Here is an 18,514-nt window from a genome sequence, read left to right as displayed (position 1 = left end):
TAAAAGACTCTTGGTTTCTAAAAATAACTATTTTGTTTTTACCATATTAGTACATCTTTCCACCAAATACTGCTATGTCATTAAATGTTTGATATGCTAATTGTGATATCATTATCAATGTGTATAAATGATGGATATATACAGGAAATTTTGCATACTTCATTTGCATACTGGATTAAATAAGTTGCTAAGTAAATAGTAGGTATAATTTATTTTTTTTTAATTTTTTAACGTTTTTTATTTATTTTTGAGACAGAGAGAGACAGAGCATGAACGGGGGAGGGGCAGAGAGAGAGGGAGACACAGAATCAGAAGGAAGCTCCAGGCTCTGAGCCATCAGCCCAGAGCCCGACGCGGGGCTTGAACTCACGGACCACGAGATCGTGACCTGAGCTGAAGTCGGACGCTTATTTAGTAGGCATAATTTATAAGGCCACCACATACAGCTGTGAAAGTTGTGCACTGACCGATTCCAGCTCATTCCCCTCAAGTAGAGTGCAATGTGAACACTGTCCTTAGGAGTTGTACCTACACAATCAACACAGGTGTGTAATTGGCTGCCCAGAAGCTGATAAATCTGGCAAAGCCTTTTTGGTAGGCCTCCTGGAAAATAAGAGAGTGAACGTTCTAATGACTGGGTAACAACTACTTTCGCAAGTCAGAAGTTTTCAAATTCCTTGTTTTTAGCAAATGTCAAAGAGCATTTTTGACAAATAACTTGGAAAGAATCCACAAAATGAGTGGCACTGCTATAATAAAATTCCTCTCATTTCCATCTGTTTGTCTGTGTGAACACATTTTCTCAGGGATTTTATCTGTAGAAATGAAAAACAAGGATGTCATTGATTCTAAACTCTGTCTCATTCCAACAGTAAGCAATACTTAGTCAATGATATATGGTCTAATGAAAAGAAAATAGCCCAATTCATCAGACTGAAATAATTTTTGAAATTTTTACTTTTAATTTAAACACATTTATGTTGTTTGATCAATTATAATAATTGTAATGTTAAACAGCCCATAATTTTTTTTCTACTTAAGAATCCAGGACATAAAATAGTTTAAATTTTAATTTATGTACGTTTTTGTTGCAAATTTAAGAGGTGATTAATAAAAAAAAATTTCAAGTATAAAAATATACAGACAATTCTTTATTTAAATGGACCCAACATGCATGAATTTCACTTACCATGCTTAAATACACCAATCCCCTAAACAGGGTTCAAATTTCAATCACTATGGTATATTAACTGTAACTGCACAAAATACAAATTTTGCCCCCAGCTCCTCAATCTACAAGTCACTATATGAATAACAGATGAGCATCATTATCAGTGACCAATCATATTTCTTCTTTCAAAGTCGTTGGTGATTGGTCACTGTGCATCTGTTATTCAGTTCAAGCAGCAAAGACACACAGACGGCAAAGCCTGTGGTTGTTTTACCTCGTTATCTGCCAGTGACAAATGTATTATTTTACAAAAATAGATCACTGAAAGAGGACATTGGCTAATAAAAATGAAAACTCAGCAAATAGTTGAAAAGGATAATGCCACACGTGAAATTTGAATAGAACATAATGAAGTACTAGAAGAAACAGCTGACCAAGGGTATGTTAACACTGCCACCATCCGAGAGAGTCTAGATATACAGTCAGTGGAAATTGCTGCAGGCAAACTTAGGGACTTAAGTGAGGAAAGCGGTTGTTGACAAAAGGAATGAGGATGTCCCAGAAGAAGTGATGTTGGCAAAAAACTTCATATTACAGGAACTCGTGGAGATTCTTCATAATGCTGACAAGGCAAAGGATAAAATGTTGGAAACTGATCCAAACTTAGAAAAAAGTATGACAATTCACTAGGGCATAGAAAGATGGTCTCTCTGTATTCTAAGTTATATGACAAAAGAAAGCAAGAACTGTTGAAACTACTCAAGATAATATTTTCTACAAAGAAATACTTTAATTCTCAATATTTCTAATTGCACTGTACGAAGTAAATACTGATCTTACTATGTTTTTAATTTTCCTATATATTTGTAACTGACAGTAAAGCAGTTTTTAATGTTCTTACAAAAGAATATTTTAAGGTCACAATTAAAATTTTTCCCACTAATTATTAATATTACTTTGCCCAGTAATCTGGCACATTTTTAGTTCCTGCACCACTGTGTAAAATGAGGACTGCCTTTATTTTCAGTAGGACAACAATTTTCTGGGGAAAGTGGAACAGAAATATGGCCTCAAGAAGAAAAAAAGAATGAGATTAAAAATTTCCCACTGTTGAATAAAAGGTACAGGGAATCGAGTCAATGGTATTGTAATAGGGTTGTGTGGTGACAGATGGTAGCTACATTTGTGGTGAGCATAGCATAATGTATACATTTGTATAAACCTGTCCAATCACTATGCTGTACACCTGAAACTAACCCAACATTGTGTGTCAACTATACTCAGATTTAAAAAGAAAAAGAAAACAAATTTTCACTGTTAAAGAACTTATTTATGTATTTTTAAATTAAAAAAATGTTTTAATGTTTATTTATTTTTGAGAGACAGAGACAGATCGTGAGTCGGGGAGGGGCAGAGACAGAGGGAGACACAGAATCTGAGGCAGGCTCCAGGCTCTGAGCTATCAGCACAGAGCCCAATGTGGGACTCGAACCAATGAACCATGAGATCATGACCTGAGCTGAAGTCAGACTCTTAATCGACTGAGCCTCCCAGGGGCCTCTGTTTATGTATTTTTAAATGAATGATGGTAAATTTCAAATTAATATAGGCAGTTTTTATTAAATAGATTTAAAAGTTATGTAACCACCTATTAAAAAGTCATTCTTGGGGCACCTGGCTGGCTTAGTAGGTACAGCATGTGACTTGATCTCGGGGTTGTGGATCTGAGCCCCATGTTGGTTGTAGAGATTACATAAAAATAAAATCTTTTTGGGGCGCCTGGGTGGCGCAGTCGGTTGGGCGTCCAACTTCAGCCAGGTCACGATCTCGCGGTCCGTGAGTTCGAGCCCCGCGTCGGGCTCTGGGCTGATGGCTCAGAGCCTGGAGCCTGTTTCCGATTCTGTGTCTCCCTCTCTCTCTGCCCCTCCCCCGTTCATGCTCTGTCTCTCTCTGTCCCAAAAATAAATTAAAAAAAAAAAAACATAAAAAAAAAAAAAATAATAAAAAAAATAAAATCTTTTTTTTTTTTTAAAAAGTCATTCTTGGGGTGCCTGGGTGGCTCAGTTGGTTAAGCGTTCGACTTCGGCTCAGGTCATGATCTCTCCGTCCGTGAGTTCGAGCCCCGCGTCGGGCTCTGCGCTGACAGCTCAGAGCCTGGAGCCCATTTCCGATTCTGTTTCTCCCTCTCTCTCTGCCCCTCCCCTGTTCATGCTCTGTCTCTCTCTGTCTCAAAAGTAAAAAATAAAAAATAACATTAAAAAAAAGTCATTCTTTACAATATGTTAGAAATGACAACCTCGGCAAATATTTAAGCTTATGATGAAAACTTTTCAATATCAACCTGAAAATGTGGAAGTGCGTATAGTTTTTCAGTTGTTTGGGGGGGTGCTTGTGCAAAAAACTTATGAAAGACCACAGGTCTCGCTTCAAAACAGGAACTAGTCTACTACTATGTGGGAGAGGGTCACTTACAAGATAGCAGCTTATTGGGAATATGTTTTTGGGTGCCACAGTTAAAGCTAAATTCCAGATACAATTAACACAAGACAGAAAAATAAACTAGAAAAATTTTCAATTACAAGCAACAGAAACCCAATTCTTATAACCAAAAAAAAAAAAGAGTAAGAGTATTGGCTCAAGTAAACCAAGACAGACTGATACTCTTAAGTAAATCAGAGATTAAAGCTCTCCAAAGACTCTCTGTCTCATTTAGTAAAAGCCTAATTACTTATACCGGCCTCCTGGACCCCCATGCCCAGCTGTGCCTTCTGCCTTCACTAGGAACATCATTGCTTCAGGGCCTCACTGGTAGCTATTTCTTTTGCCTACAACTGCTTTTCCCAGTTACCACCATGTAACCTGCTTGCTCACTTCCATCAGGTTTTTACTCAAATATCAACTTCCCAGTGAGGTCTTCTTCTACCAACCTATTTAAAATTGTCTCCCTATTCCACATGCTATTCCTTATTCCCCTTATCTGCTTTATTTTAATCCGTAGTACCTATTACCGTATACTATATATTTATTTGCTTATTTATCAGATTATTGTGTGATTTCTCCCACTAGAATATAAGCTCCAGAAAAGCACTGATTTTTGCCTGTTTTGTTCATAGTTATATCTCCAGTTCGTTTCTGTAATCCGAGAACAATGTCCGCATGTAACACGTGCTCAATAAATATTTGTTGTATAAATGAAAACATGAATGGATTAAAAGGAAGACTTCCAGAATTTTGTTTAAAAACTTGCTCAAGGGCCCATAGTTCTTTAGGAAATTCCATAAATGACTTATTCTGTAGACACTGTCCTCCTGCAGCATGGTCTGAAAGGTTTCACTTTTTAAATTTTTTTTAATGTTTACTTATTTTTGAGAGAGAGACAGAGCATGAGTGGGGGAAAGGCAGAGAGAGAGAGAGAGAGAGAGAGAGAGAGAGAGAGAGAGAGAGAGGAGACACAGAATTTGAAGCAGGATCCAGGCTCTGAGCTGTCAGCACAGAGCCAGATGTGGGGCTCAAACTCACAAACCAGATCATAAGCTGAGCCGAAGTTGGACGCTTAACTGACTGAGCCACCCAGGTGCCCTCATTTGATTTTTAAAAAGTAATCTCTATGCCCAACGTGGGGCTCGAACTCATGACCCTGAAGATCAAGAGTCTCATGCTCTACAGATTGAGCCAGTCAGGCTCACCTCCTTTCCATTTTTTAAGGTGTGGACCACGGTACCTCTTTCATAAAGCTTTTCTTACATCAGAATTAGCCAATGAGTGCAAAACAAAGTGCTACATGGTCAGTTAGTCCTTCCTTGACCTAAGTACTTTTAGTTTATGCTATTAAGTTGCTTTATGAATCATACTTTGGTATTACGAATTATTTATGTATATGTCCCACCTTTTCAATCAAATTGTAAATTTGTGGAAGGGTATCTTATTTTGTAAGAAATTTAACCTATACTTCCACAGGTTTTTGTCTGCACACAGTAAGTGCCAAATTAATTTTTGTTGAATGAAGTATTTTTAGCCTCCAAAATTGTGTAATAGCATTTTCTGGATTTAAGTGTGAGAGGGCTAAGTTGTTCATGGATATCTGAAAGAATATCTTTCATATTGAACTGAGGATAATAAAATATTATTTGGACCAGGTTGTGAAATGCATTGTGGTTTTGGTATGTAACACAATCCGGAAAATGACTAGAGTGGTAGAAAAAATATGTGAATGAGCAAGTTTTCCATTTTGCACTGATTATAAAAATCTTATGAGGTAAATAATATTTAGTTTAATTATAAATATTATTTACTAGTTTTTTAGATACACAAATGAAATATTATTTAAGTACATAAGACAAACTAATTTTTTTACCAAGTAACATTTTCCATAAACATTGGGCATTTCTAAGAATTTCTGTGTTAGTAAATACCTATATTAATATTTTGTTTCTGGGGAGCCTGGATGGCTCAGTTGGTTAAGTGTCCAACTTCAGCTCAGGTCATGATCTCACAGTTCAAGCCCTGTGTCAGTTCTAGGCTGACAGCTCAGAGCCTGCTTCAGATTCTCTGTCTCCCTTCCCTCTCTCTCTCTCTCTCTCTCTGCACCTCCCCTACACTCTCTCAAAATAAATAAAAATTTACAAAATTACAAAAATAAATAAACAAAAGAGTAACAATATTTAGTATGTACAATTGCTATATCCTCACTTGCTCCACAAATAAAAGATACTGCCTCTTAAGCATAAAGTAAGTAGTTCTCTAACAAGAATTATTTAATTCCTCAGGAGATATTTGGCAATGTTTAGACACATTTTAGGTATCACAAGTTGTTGGGAGAGATGCCACTGGCATCTAGTGAGTATAGTTTGAGTTCCAATCAGATCCAGATAGCACAGGTTTGATACACTGGGGAACAAAAAATCAAAGGGGGAAGAACAGTGTTTATGTTAAAAAGGCAAAATTAAAAAAAAAAAAAAAAGATGGCTAGATAGAGGGATGGATATGTGATAAAACAAGCAGAGTAAAAGGTTAATGGTAAAATCCAGACAGTAGATACACATGTGTTCTAAAGGGCCAATAACGGAATATTATGAAATACTGTATGTCCCTAAATTTCACAACTTACATGAAATGGACAAAGTCATTGAGAGACATTATGGTGGTTTTAAAGTATATCAAACATTCTTTAACTCCACCTTCAAAGGTGGAGTCTGATCCCCCTCCCTTTGAGTGTGCGCTTAACTTAGTGTTTTGTTTTAATACATAGAATAAGGTAGAAGTGATGGTGTTTGATTTTTCAGACTAGGTCAAAAAAGGCATTGTGGTTTCCTCTCTGCCCTCTCTCTTGGGTCACTCACTTGGCAGGAAACCACGTCTTTAGGACACTCAAGCAGCTCTTTGGAAAGGCCCAAGTGGTTGGAAATTGAGGCCTCTTGCCAGCAACCAGTAATAAATTGAGACTTCCTGATAACAAGCAGCGAGGAACTGCAGCCTCCTGCCAAAAGCCACCTTGCAAGCAGATCCTACAGCCTTAGTCCAACTTCCCTGACTACAACCTTAGCCAACATCTTGACCCATTAAAGATCCTCAACAACCCAGTTGAGTGCTCCTGAATTCCTGACCCAGAGAAACTGAGATAATGCTTATTTTTAAGCTGTTAAATTTTGAGGTAATTTGCTATGAAACAATAGTCAACAAACTACCAAAGTTTACTCAAGAAAAACTATATAAGCTGAATAGTCCTCTATCTATTAAAGAAACTGGATTAGTAGTCAAAAATCTGCCAAAAAAGAAAACTCCAGGCCTGGATGGCTTCGATTTTGAATTGTATCAAACATTTAAGAAAGAAATAATGCCAGCTATTAGTTTGATTGCTGCTCCTTTCAAAGTCAATTTTTTCTCTGATCATTTTATGCTTTTTCCATCTTTGATTGTCAGTAGTTTTACAATGTGATTCCATGTGGTTTTTCCTTTTATTTATCCTGTTTGGGGTTCATAAATACTTTTTAATTTAATTTGATGTTGCTTATCAACTTTGTAAAGTTCTCCATCATTATCTTTTCAAAATTTTTTTTAAGTTCTCCATCATTATCTCTTAAAATACTGCATATTTCATTTTCTTTCTCCTCTCTTTCTAGGACACCAATTTCCTAGGTTAGACCTTATTTATCTTCCATATCTCTTAACTTCTCTTCTGTATTTTCATTGTTTTGTCTCTCTCTGCACCATTCTGGATATTTTCTTCTAACTTGTGCTTGCTCACTAATTCTCTCTTCAGATATGCCTGTTCTGTTGTCAATTCATCCACCAAGACTCTAACTTCAGTCATAGTAATTTCCAGTTCTAGTATTTCCATATTGTGTAATTTTTAATTCTTTGCCAAAACACTCTATAGCTTGTGTGTGAACATGCTAACATCTAGAGGTCCTGCAGATCTGTTTAAATGGAAGCTTCTGCTGGTGTTTGTTCTTGTCTTTTGGTATGGCTACTTTTCATTGTATATCCCATAAGGTACTTGCAAAACTATTTACAGATTTATTTTGAGGCCTACTGTGTTAATTTTCTATGACCGCATAACAGTATTACCACAAATTTAACATCTTAAATAAAATATATTTATTATCTCATACGTTCTATGGGTCATGAGTCCAAACAGCTCCACAAAATGCTCTGTTCCAGGGTCTCACAAAACCAAATCGAGGTGTCACCCTGAGCTGTGATCTCAGCTGAGGTTCCACTAGGAAAGGATCCACTTCCAAGCTCACATAATTGCATCATGCAGTTCCCTGCAGACTACTGGACCAGTGGCTTACTTCTTGCTCTTGGCTAGAGGCCACCTTCAATTGCTTGCCAGGTGGCCCTCTCTGATGTCCTGTTCACAACATGGCAGCTTGCTTCTTTAAAATCAAAGGGGAGAATTTCTTAACAACATGGGCATCACAATCTGATATAATATCATCATGCCACATTATCACGCACATTGCATCATTTTTGTGGTATTCCACTGACTAGAAGCAAATCATAGATCACCTCCTCCACAAAGACACACACACACACACACACACACACACACACACACACACACACGGACTACTGGGATACAGGGATCATGGGAGGCCACCTTAGAGTCTAGGTACCATATTTAGGATATTAATTTCCTTTTGAGGGAATTTAGATTTGCTTCTGCCAAGCCCCTGGGAGCTCTAAATATCCTAGATAATCTCATTTCATTTCTTTACTCAATTACTTACAAGTAAATGTGCTTAGACATAATCTAACTTATTAATTTAAAGCAAAGATTTACTTTTTCAACCTAGAAAAAAATAGATGGTACCAATTTTTCCCATTAAATTATATTGAAAAATCTCTATTTCTGGTGCCCTCCATAATGAAAAGACAATTTTGCTATTATTACATAATGGAAATTTATGCCTAAAACATGAGAGCCTAGAAATCAGCATAGAATTACAAAACTTTCAGTGCAGTTGATGTTTTGCTAATATCCTCGTATGAAAGTCTCATAAATGCTGAGTATTCATACTATTATATATTGTATCACTCAAGTCTGCATTGCTAATCTTGAGAAAGAACAAAGCTGGAAGTATCACAATCCCAGATTTCAAGATCTACCACAAAACTATAATAATCAAATGGTACTGGTACAAAAACAGACATATAGATCAGTGGAACAGAATGGAGTCCAGAAATAAACATACAATTATGTCCCCAATTAATCTTCAATAAAAGAGCAAAAATTATACAATGGAGAAAACACCATAGTCTCTTTAATAAATGGTACTGGGAAAATTGGGCAGCTACATGCAAAATAATACACCAGACCACTTTTTTATACCATACACACACAAAAAAAATTCAAAATGGATTAAAGACCTAAATGTGAGACTTGAAACCATAAAACTCCTAGAAGAAAGGTCAGGCAGGAATTGCTTTGACATAGGCCTTCACAACATTTTTCTGGATATATCTCCTCAGGCAAAGGAAACAAAAGCTAAAATAAACTACTAGGACTACACAGAAATAAAAAGCTTTTGCACAGCAAAGAGAACGATCAACAAAACAAAAAGGCAACCTACTGAATGGGAGAAGATACTTGCAAATGATATATCTAATAAGGGGTTAATTTCCAACATATATAAATAACGTACACAATTCAACACCAAAGAAACAATCTAATTTTTTAAAAATGGGCAGAAAAAAAAATCGGTAGAGGACCCGAAGAGACATTTTTCCAAAGAAGACATACAGATGGCTAAGAGACACATGAAAAGATGATGAACATCACTAATCATCAGGGAAATGCAAATCAAAACTATAAGCAAATACCACCTTACACCTGTCAGAATGGCTAGTAACAGAAAGACATGAAATAATAAGTGTTGGTGAGGATGTGGGGAAAAAGGAACACACATGCACTGCTGGTGGGAATAGAAACTGGTACAGCCACCATGGAAAACAGTATGGAGGTTTATTTTAAAAAGAAAAATATAAATACTATATGATCCAGTAATTCATTCCACTTACTGAGTATTTACCCAAAGAAAACAATAACATTATTTGAAAAGATATATGCACCCCTATGTTTATTGAAGCATTATTTATAATAGCCAAGATATGGAAGCAACCTAAGTATCCACCAACAGATGAATGGACAAAGAAGACACTGGGGCACCTGGGTGGCTCAGTCGGATAAGTGTCCGACTTCGGCTCAGGTCATGATCTCATGGTTCATGGGTTCAAGCCCCGTGTTGGGCTCTGTGCTGACAGCTCGGAGCCTGGAGCCTGCTTTGGATTCTGTGTCTCCCTCTCTCTCTGCCTCTGCCCTGCTTGCATTCTGTTTCTCTCTCAAAAATAAATAATAAACATTAAAAAAAAAAAAGATGTGATGTGTACACATACTGTAATATCACTCAGCCATAAAAAAGAGAATGAGAGCTTACCATTTGCAACAACATGGATGGACCTAGAGGGTATTATGCTAAGTGAAATAAGTCAGATAAAGAAAGACATATACCATATGATTTCACTTACATGTGGAATTTGAAAAATAAAACAAGGCAGAAACAGACCCTTTAATATCCCATAAATATAGAGAACAAACTCATGGTTGCCACGGGGGCATGGTGGGGAAGGGAAAATGGATGAAGTGGAGTGGGAGATACAGGCTTCTAGTTACGGAATGAGTAAGTCACAAGGATGAGTCACAAGGGAATATATATATTCCCTATACTTAGTATAGGGAATATAGTCAACAGTATTGTAAAAGCCTTGCATGGGGACAGTTGGGAGTTACACTTGTGGTGAGCACAGCCTGATTTATAAATATGTGACATATAAACTTGTCCACTATGTTGTACACTTGAAACTAATGCAACACAGTATCAAGTTAACTTCAATTAAAAAATAAAAATGACAGGGTGTCTGGGTGGCTCAGTCAGTTAAGCGTCTGACTCTTGATTTCAGCTCAGGTCATAATCTCATAGTCTTGAGATCAAGCCCAGCATCAGGTTCTGCGCTGATAGTGGAGGCTTCTTGGGATTCTCTCTCTCTCTCTTTCTCTCTGCCTGCTACCCATGCCTCTCTCTACAAAGACTAAATTGCTAAATAGAAATAACATAGTGACCAAACCAGCATACTGGAGTTATAGTCTGTGATGCGGATATAAATTTAAAATATATGAAGAACGTTATTTCATTTCAAAAGAAAATCTGAGATTGATGAAAACTTGGGCAACAGATACTACATCCCTATCTTTAAAATACTGAATTGGGAGTAAGACATTATATACATTTGGGAGCCTTTTATTATTTTTTTTAACGTTTATTTATTTTTGAGAGAAAGAGACAGAGCATGCGGGGAGAGGGACAGAGGGAGACACAGAATTGGAAGCAGGCTCCAGGCTCCGAGCTGTCAGCACAGAGCCCGATGCGGGGCTCGAACTCACAAACCGTGAGATCATGATCTGAGCTGAAGTCGGACGCTCAACTGACTGAGCCACCCAGGCGCCCCAGGAGCCTTTTATTCTTATAGGAATAAGGTATCAGGCTTATTTTTAAGTTCTGTAACGACTGGACATGCTTTTGAAGTAAGTATCTAATAAAGTAAAATATATGACTACTTACTCCCTCTGGAAATAAATTAAAAAATACAATCTATCAACCACCAGTAGTAGAGACACCAATTACACCTACCTCAATTCTGTACTTCTCTTTTCCCCAATTTTCCCCAGGCACATGGTCATCCGGAATAATACATTTTTCATCCTTTCTCGCAGTTAGGCTGGAGCACTGTGACTCAGTTCCGGCCAAAGAAAAGTAAGGGTACAAACTTCTCACTCACTGCCCTCCTCCTTGCTGGCTACGTGTTGATGCAAGGGACAGAGCTCGAACAGCAATCTTGAAACATGAGATAGGAGCCAAATGCTGAGGTTGGTAGAGCACCACAGCAGCCTTGTGATACTTACCTCTGAAATTTTTTTAAGTGAGAGGGAAAAAAAATCTTTTAAAGCCACTGGTATTTGAGGTTTTAGTTTTATGCTGCTGTACCCAACCTTAACTGATACACATTTCAATTGTTCGTATATTACTCCTTTATTAGAAATTGTAAGTGAGAAATTATTTCAACACCTGAAGACCAAACTACAACAGAAGATTCCATGGGTTCAAGATTTTGAGACATCCTGGAAAGAGTTTTCTGTAAAGTATATCCTTTCCGTGGCATGGCAACATCACTCTTCTTTAAAAAAGTTACTGGACAGACATCATTTCCACCATCACCTATATAAACAATTCGTGTATAATTCACTCCCTGCTGTGACTGTTTATCTATAAATTCTACCAAAACTACGTTTTTGCAAAGATTTTTTGGGCACCTACTGCAAGAATGAGCATGGTAATTTTCCACAGTGAGATGACCATTGCTATCAAAAGCTGCTGGATTTGTAAACACTTTATCAAATACATCATGAAAACCGGTAGCTTCTAAAACCCAATCTATGAAGACTGAATTTGAATCTGAAATAATGATGCAGTCAAATTTATCCTTGTTCTTCCTTATAAAGTTCAAAAGTTCTACCATCCCCAGAGTGAACGGCATTGATGTCACTGCTCTTTTCATTTCATCTTCTCTTACACCTTCATCTCCCAAATACTTAAAGACTCTGCCCATAAATTCTGTCCAAAATCCTTTTTCATAAGAATCTCGTAGTTCAATAGGAAGCTTTTTCTCTGGAGCACACTGTACAATCCAGGTGTCACTATTATCATCTATGATTGTATTGTCAAAGTCAAAAACGAGCAAAATTTTCATGGTTCCAAAAGCAAATTTGGGTTATCCTGAAAAAGAAGAAATATTATTTCCTAAACATACTATTTACATATTTAGCTATTAACAAACATTACTGTTAACCTGCTAAAACACAGGTTCTAATAAACAAGTTAAAATGATTACGCATTTTAAGACCATCATTTAAGCACTTTTCCCGAAGAAGTAAAATTCATATGTATTTTAGGTAAATGGAAACAGATTATCTAAAAGGATACTCACAGTATTATTGTGTTTCTGTGGGGATGCTTCTTTGAGCACTCAGAATTAAACTACAGAGTAAGCCAATGAGAGGAATAATGAAATAATTACTCTCTTACAGTCTAATTTAGAAAAATTTTAAGACAGAAAATAAGTAGGCTAATCACTCTTATTGTCTTTAAATTATCAATCACAAATTAGTTTGAAATATTTACAGTAATCCTCATATTAACACATCATGTATAATATAAATTCTCTGTATACTGACAAAAATTCTGACCAAATTTAACTTATGAAATCTTGCAAAAATGTGAATAATTTTCCTAAAAAACGTATTTAGCTTGAAGTCATAAATGCCAGTGTTATAACTAAATGGTTGCTTGATGCTGTGCTTGAATTCTAAACAAATTACTTAAACTTGGGAGAATTCCATTCTTCCAGACTAGAGGTAACTTTTGTTAACAATTTTCACATTTATTTATATTGTCTTTAGATAGTTTAGTTCCAGAGTACCAAATAATCTGGGTAAATGTGAAAAATCACATTGCTTATGATATGACAATTACTTAATTCTCTGTTTTCATTAAATGACACTGAAGGTCATTAATTATAAATCTCAAGAGAAAAGGAAAAACTAAACTGGTCAACAGACAGTATATATAAAAATTATGTAAAAAAGACAGTTATAAAGAATACCCAAGAGAAGCTACAATTAGTGTAAACAACAACAACAAATTTTTCAGTGTTACTAATATTTTTAAAGATACCACAATACACCAGGCCCTGGACTAAGAACTTCACAATTTCATCATCTCACTTAATTTCATCACCCTATTAAGTAGAAATTAACTTCATCTTAGAGACATATAAACTGAAGCCTAAGTGTTAGTTAAGTTGGTTAAGTATTAGTTAAGTGGAAGAGCTAGAATTTGGACTCAGGTCTGCTTGACACTCTAGTTCATGCTTAAAGTACCATACTCTAATGTAAAAATAATCAGTTTATTTTTACAAATTTTAAATATTTTTTAAAGAAATTTTTTAATGTTGCGGCATATGGGTGGCTCAGTTGGTTGCGTGTCCGACTTTGGCTTGAGTCGTGATCTCACAGGTCATGAGTTCGAGCCCCACAGGGGGCTCTGTGCTGACAGCTCGGAGCCTGGAGCCTGCTTCAGATTTGGTGTCTCCCTCTCTCTCTGCCCCTCTCCTGCTTACACTCTGTCTCTCTCTCTCTCTCTCTCAAAAATTAATAAACATTAAAAAAATTCTTTTTAAAAAAAATTTTTTTAATGTTCATTTATTTTTGAGAGAGAGAGAGACAGAGTGTGAGTGGGGGACTCGAAATCACTGACTGTAAGATCATGACCTGAGCAAAAGTCGGACACTTAACCGACTGAGCCAACCAGGCCCCACTGTTTTTTAATTTTTCAAATTTAATTTTTCAGATTATTTTTTGTAATCTCTACATCCAACATGGGGCTCAACCTCATAACCCCAAGATCAAGAGTCACATGCTCCTCTGACGGAGCCAGCCAGGGACCCCTCTTATCAATCAGTTTAAAAATAAATACTAGATAGATCATTTTGACAAAAAGATGCTTAATTACATGAAAACATTCATTAGTCTCAAAGTACACACTAACCCTAATACCACATCTATGACCATTCTGAGGTTTTAACAAGAAATCCTAAAAAGAGGGGCACCTGGGTGGCTCAGTCGGTTAAGCGTCTGACTTCGGCTCAGGTCACGATCTCAAGGTTTGTGAGCTCGAGCCCCGTGTCGGGCTTTGTGCTGACAGCTCGGAGCCTGGAGCCTGCTTCAGATTCTGTGTCTCCCTCTCTCTCTGACCCTCCCCTGTTCTGTCTCTCTCTGTCTCAAAAATAAGTAAAAATTTAAAAAATTAAAAAAAAAAAAAAAAATCCTAAAAAGAAAAGTGAAGAACCCCAGCAATAAGAAAAAGAAGAGATAAATTAGAAACGGACAACATGGGGGCACCTGGGTGGCTCAGTCAGTTAAGTGTCCAATTCTTGATTTAGGCTCAGGTCATGATCTTATGGTTGGTGAGTTTGAGCCCCGCATCAGGCTCTGTGCTGGCAGTGTGGAGCCTGCTTGGGATTGTCTCTCTCCCTTCCCTCTCTGCCCCTACCCTGCTTGCTCTCTCTCTCAAAATAAATAAAAACTTAAAAAAAAAAATCTTTTTTTAATGGAAAACATGGCATTTAACCACATATATTCTCTGGCTTATAACAATAGATATCTAGTAGGTAAAATTGAGAATAGAGCTTGTTGGCTCAAACAGGAGTAAGTATTCTGTCTCTCAATTTAGGGTATCTGGAGAACAACTAACCTAGAAGGGTATCTCCTGTTGTGTTTAAATTTAGACAGTATATAATATTCTGATACTCTGGATCCTTGTATCTCTAAATATCTAATCCAGGTATCTCTGATTGGCTGCCAGGGATTTAAGTGCAGAATTCACTCTCTCACAAAACAACATAATAATCAGCAATAAGGCAGAGTGGACAAACACATTAGTACTACACTCCAGGCACACTTTAAATTAAACATGCTTTTCAAGCATTCTGAGTTTATAACTTTTAAAAATATTCAAATGTAACTCATTGGTTGAAAACTGTCTCAAGCCTAGATTTAATCAGCCACAAGTAACCTAAATTCCTGAACTATTAACCTCAAAGTAATAAGATATATCATAAACTTGAAGTTAACATAGTTCTGCTGTTGACTATTAATTTCTACCTGAAGGTGTACTTTTCTTAATTTCAGATCTTTTTCTATTAGTTGTTTTTTTTTTTTTTTAAGTTTATTTATTTATTCTGAGAGAAAGAGAAAGCACAAGTCAGGGAGGGGCAGAGAGAGGGAGAGACAGAATCCTAAGCAGGCTTTGCACTGTCAGTGCAGGGCCTGACACAGGGCTTGAACCCGCAAACTGTGAGATCATGACCTTAGCTAAAGTCAGACACTTAACTGACTGAGCCATCCAGGAGCCCCTCTATTAGTTTCTTGTCACCACTCAACATAAACTTTTATTAAAAATACTTACTTGACTTAGTATTTCCAAGACAATTAATTTTAGTTCAGAATAGAGCTTAGGTTAAATAGTCATGACAATCTTCAGTTTTAAACACCAGCCAGTTTCTAACCAACAGTACCCCTACTCTATATGCAGGGAACAAAGTCTTCTGGTTTGGAGCAAAAAACAAAGACTTCTTAACTCCTAAAATTAATAAAAGTATTTAAGGTATTTTTAAATTTATGTTTTCTAACTATACTGTTTTCTCTTATATCAGAAAGTCACCTATTAGAAATAGGAGAAACAAAATTTTGATTAAACAAAAACCTTAAATATAAAACAGGAAATGTTATATGAATATAGATTTTTATCCAGTGGATATAAACACAATTGTTAGGCTGATTATGCTGAGATTTCCAGATTTCATCATTTCTTTTTACTTGTTAAATAATAGACAAGTACCACATTCTGTTTCAATAAACTTTCAAAGATTAGTGCTATACTTTAATAGAAATGTCTCCAAAACTTAAGGATGTGCACCAAAATTTAGTTTTAAGAATGTGAATCTATTTTGGGGCTCCTGGGTGGTTCAGTCAGTTAAGCATCTGACTTTGTTCAGGTCATGATCTCAAGGTTCGTGGATTCGAGCCCTGGAGCCTGCTTCAGATTCTGTCTCCCTCTCTCTCTGCCCCTCCCCACTTATGTTCTGTCTGTCTGTCTCTCAAAAATAATAAACATTAAAAAATTAAAAAAAAAAAAGAATATGAATCTATTTTGAATACAATGTTAAAATTCCAAAGGCAGTTATTGATTATTCTCTCCAAAAGCATGAACAGGATATATTTGGTATATCTGCAATGTTTCCAGTGATTAACAATAGCCTATGTGTCTTTAACAATAATGAAAACTGGAAACTACACAGATATCTGAGAATTGGGGACTGCTTAAATAAGATATGATAGCCAGATAATGGAGTATTAATTTAGCCAGTAAAAGCTAAGATGTTCAGTTCAAATTAAACAAGTCACTAAACAGTGTATACAGTAGTATAGTCCCATTTTTGTTTAAAAAAGTTAAAAAAGCCTATGTGTACAATGGTAAGATCATGGGTGCCTCAACTTCAGTGCATTCTTTTTCTACACTGGTTTTGTAATAATTTTGTCCCCAGAATAATTTAAACTGTTTCATATCAGAGTGCAAATAATACCTTAATTTCATAACAACAACAACAAAAGAGTGGAGGTCAGCAGATAAGTAACTAACTCTAGATAGACTTAGCTATAAACATCCATGAGTTAGTTGAACTAGGGGTAGGAAGTCAAATGATATCAGACTATCATGTCAAACAGGCAAATTACTGACACTAAATTTTATATGATTCAATACTTTCTGTAACCTATTGAGTTAAAATTCCAGAGAATTTTTGTTCGGAGGCAATTCTCTATGGGTCTCCACTGTTTCTAGATGCCTTACAAGCAAGGCATTCAGCACTCTATGCTCTGGGCTGTGCTGTCAAAAATGCATATATACTGAAAGGCATGCTTAATGTTCACTATAATAAACATTATGGTTCCCTAAGCTCAGGGTTCTGGTCCTGTAATGCAACACACTCCAAGTGCAGGCGATTTCTGCCTCTTTGCATCACCCTGTGGCAAGTGGGGCAACAGTGCTAATATTCTGGCTACTGCCACCGCTGTAAGTAATTCATCTGTGCTCTAGGGGTCTATGTCTTCTACAAAACTGTCGCAGGCTAAGTTGTTAGCGCGCAAGCAGGATAAAATCTCTGACTCTTCCAAGTTCTTGACATTTTTACAACTATGCTTCCAAAAAAACCACCGCCACCAACGCTGTATGTGCAAAAACTAGTTTCTGTCAACAAATATTTTATTAATCTTTTCATACTTACCAGCATTATTATGGTGGTACCTCTGATAGAAAACCTGAAGAAAAATAGGACAACTATGTGTTAGAACCTTAATGATTAAAAATCTTACCTCCTTTCACTTTGAGTGACTCTACTTTGGTGCCTAATGTGTAGGTGTCCTAGCCAACTAGCTTATAATGATATCATTTGTACCTCGATGTGTCAGAAAAGGATCTTCTGAAAACAAGCCTGCATCCACTCTTAACAGATTTTTGTGCCCTTAGTGGTCTGGCTGGTCCCACAAATGCATTCAATTTACATTGAATTGTATTGTATTTACTAAAAAATGCATTGTATTTACTAAGCAATTTGAAGGATCTTAAAGATCCTAATATCAATGTTCCGGCACAACATCCAAGTTTTAACATTCCTTTTTTTTTTTTTTAATTTTTTTTTAAATATAAGCTTCATCTAGCTCGGATCATGGCTTAGAAGCCAAAGTCTTTACAAACAGATTTTCTGTCAATTAATCTCTGGGTTTTTCTGGAAGGGAGGCCTTTGCCCTCCACCTTCCACCCGCGAGGAGATCGGTGGGCCGCACACACCAAGCATAGGCCTCGCTCTCCCACACACCTGCCGGCCCGCCCCGAACGTAGGTGCAGGCACCTCGTTGGGGGTCATCTCCCGTGAGGATCGCGTTGGATGAGGCTGGGAGCACCCGGCCGGGCCGGGTCCCCAGGGCTCCTCGCCAACCCAGACGTCGGCAGCCGTCCTGGCCTCCGAGCCGCTTCCGCGGACTCTGCCCTCCGACCTTGTTCCTGTGCCTGCCCGCGAGGGGCACCCCACCCGCACGCTGAGCCTCGACTTCCTGCGCAGGCGCATCCGGGGTTCGCTAGCCCCAAGGCGGACTGCAGTGCGTTCACCATT

The 18,514-nt window shown here is 37.1% G+C and overlaps 1 protein-coding gene across 8 annotated transcripts; it reads right to left on the bottom strand.

Annotated features, from left to right (window-relative positions):
* Positions 1-1,138: 1,138 nt before the first annotated feature.
* Positions 1,139-18,511, bottom strand: PHOSPHO2 (phosphatase, orphan 2). Of its 8 annotated transcripts, none has more exons than XM_025934850.2 (4): positions 18,221-18,489; positions 17,630-17,663; positions 12,716-12,765; positions 11,742-12,504 (listed from the first exon to the last, which is right to left on the bottom strand). In XM_025934850.2, the coding sequence occupies exon 4, from the start codon at positions 12,476-12,478 to the stop codon at positions 11,753-11,755; it is 726 nt and encodes a 241-aa protein (XP_025790635.1). In that variant the 5' UTR covers positions 12,479-12,504; positions 12,716-12,765; positions 17,630-17,663; positions 18,221-18,489; the 3' UTR covers positions 11,742-11,752. The 8 variants fall into 8 exon arrangements, with proteins under 8 accessions (XP_086574975.1, XP_086574974.1, XP_025790635.1 ...); XM_086718846.1 differs by having other exon boundaries at positions 18,254-18,489; XM_086718849.1 differs by lacking the exons at positions 11,742-12,504; positions 12,716-12,765 and adding an exon at positions 1,139-1,793 and having other exon boundaries at positions 18,254-18,511.
* Positions 18,512-18,514: the final 3 nt, after the last annotated feature.

Source organism: Puma concolor, chromosome C1 (genome assembly GCF_028749965.1).
Source record: "Puma concolor isolate L17-30 chromosome C1, mPumCon1.1.hap2, whole genome shotgun sequence".
Taxonomy (NCBI): Eukaryota; Metazoa; Chordata; class Mammalia; order Carnivora; family Felidae; genus Puma; species Puma concolor.
The sequence above is the reverse complement of the archived record's forward strand: the minus strand, read 5'-3'. Positions and strand labels throughout refer to the sequence as shown.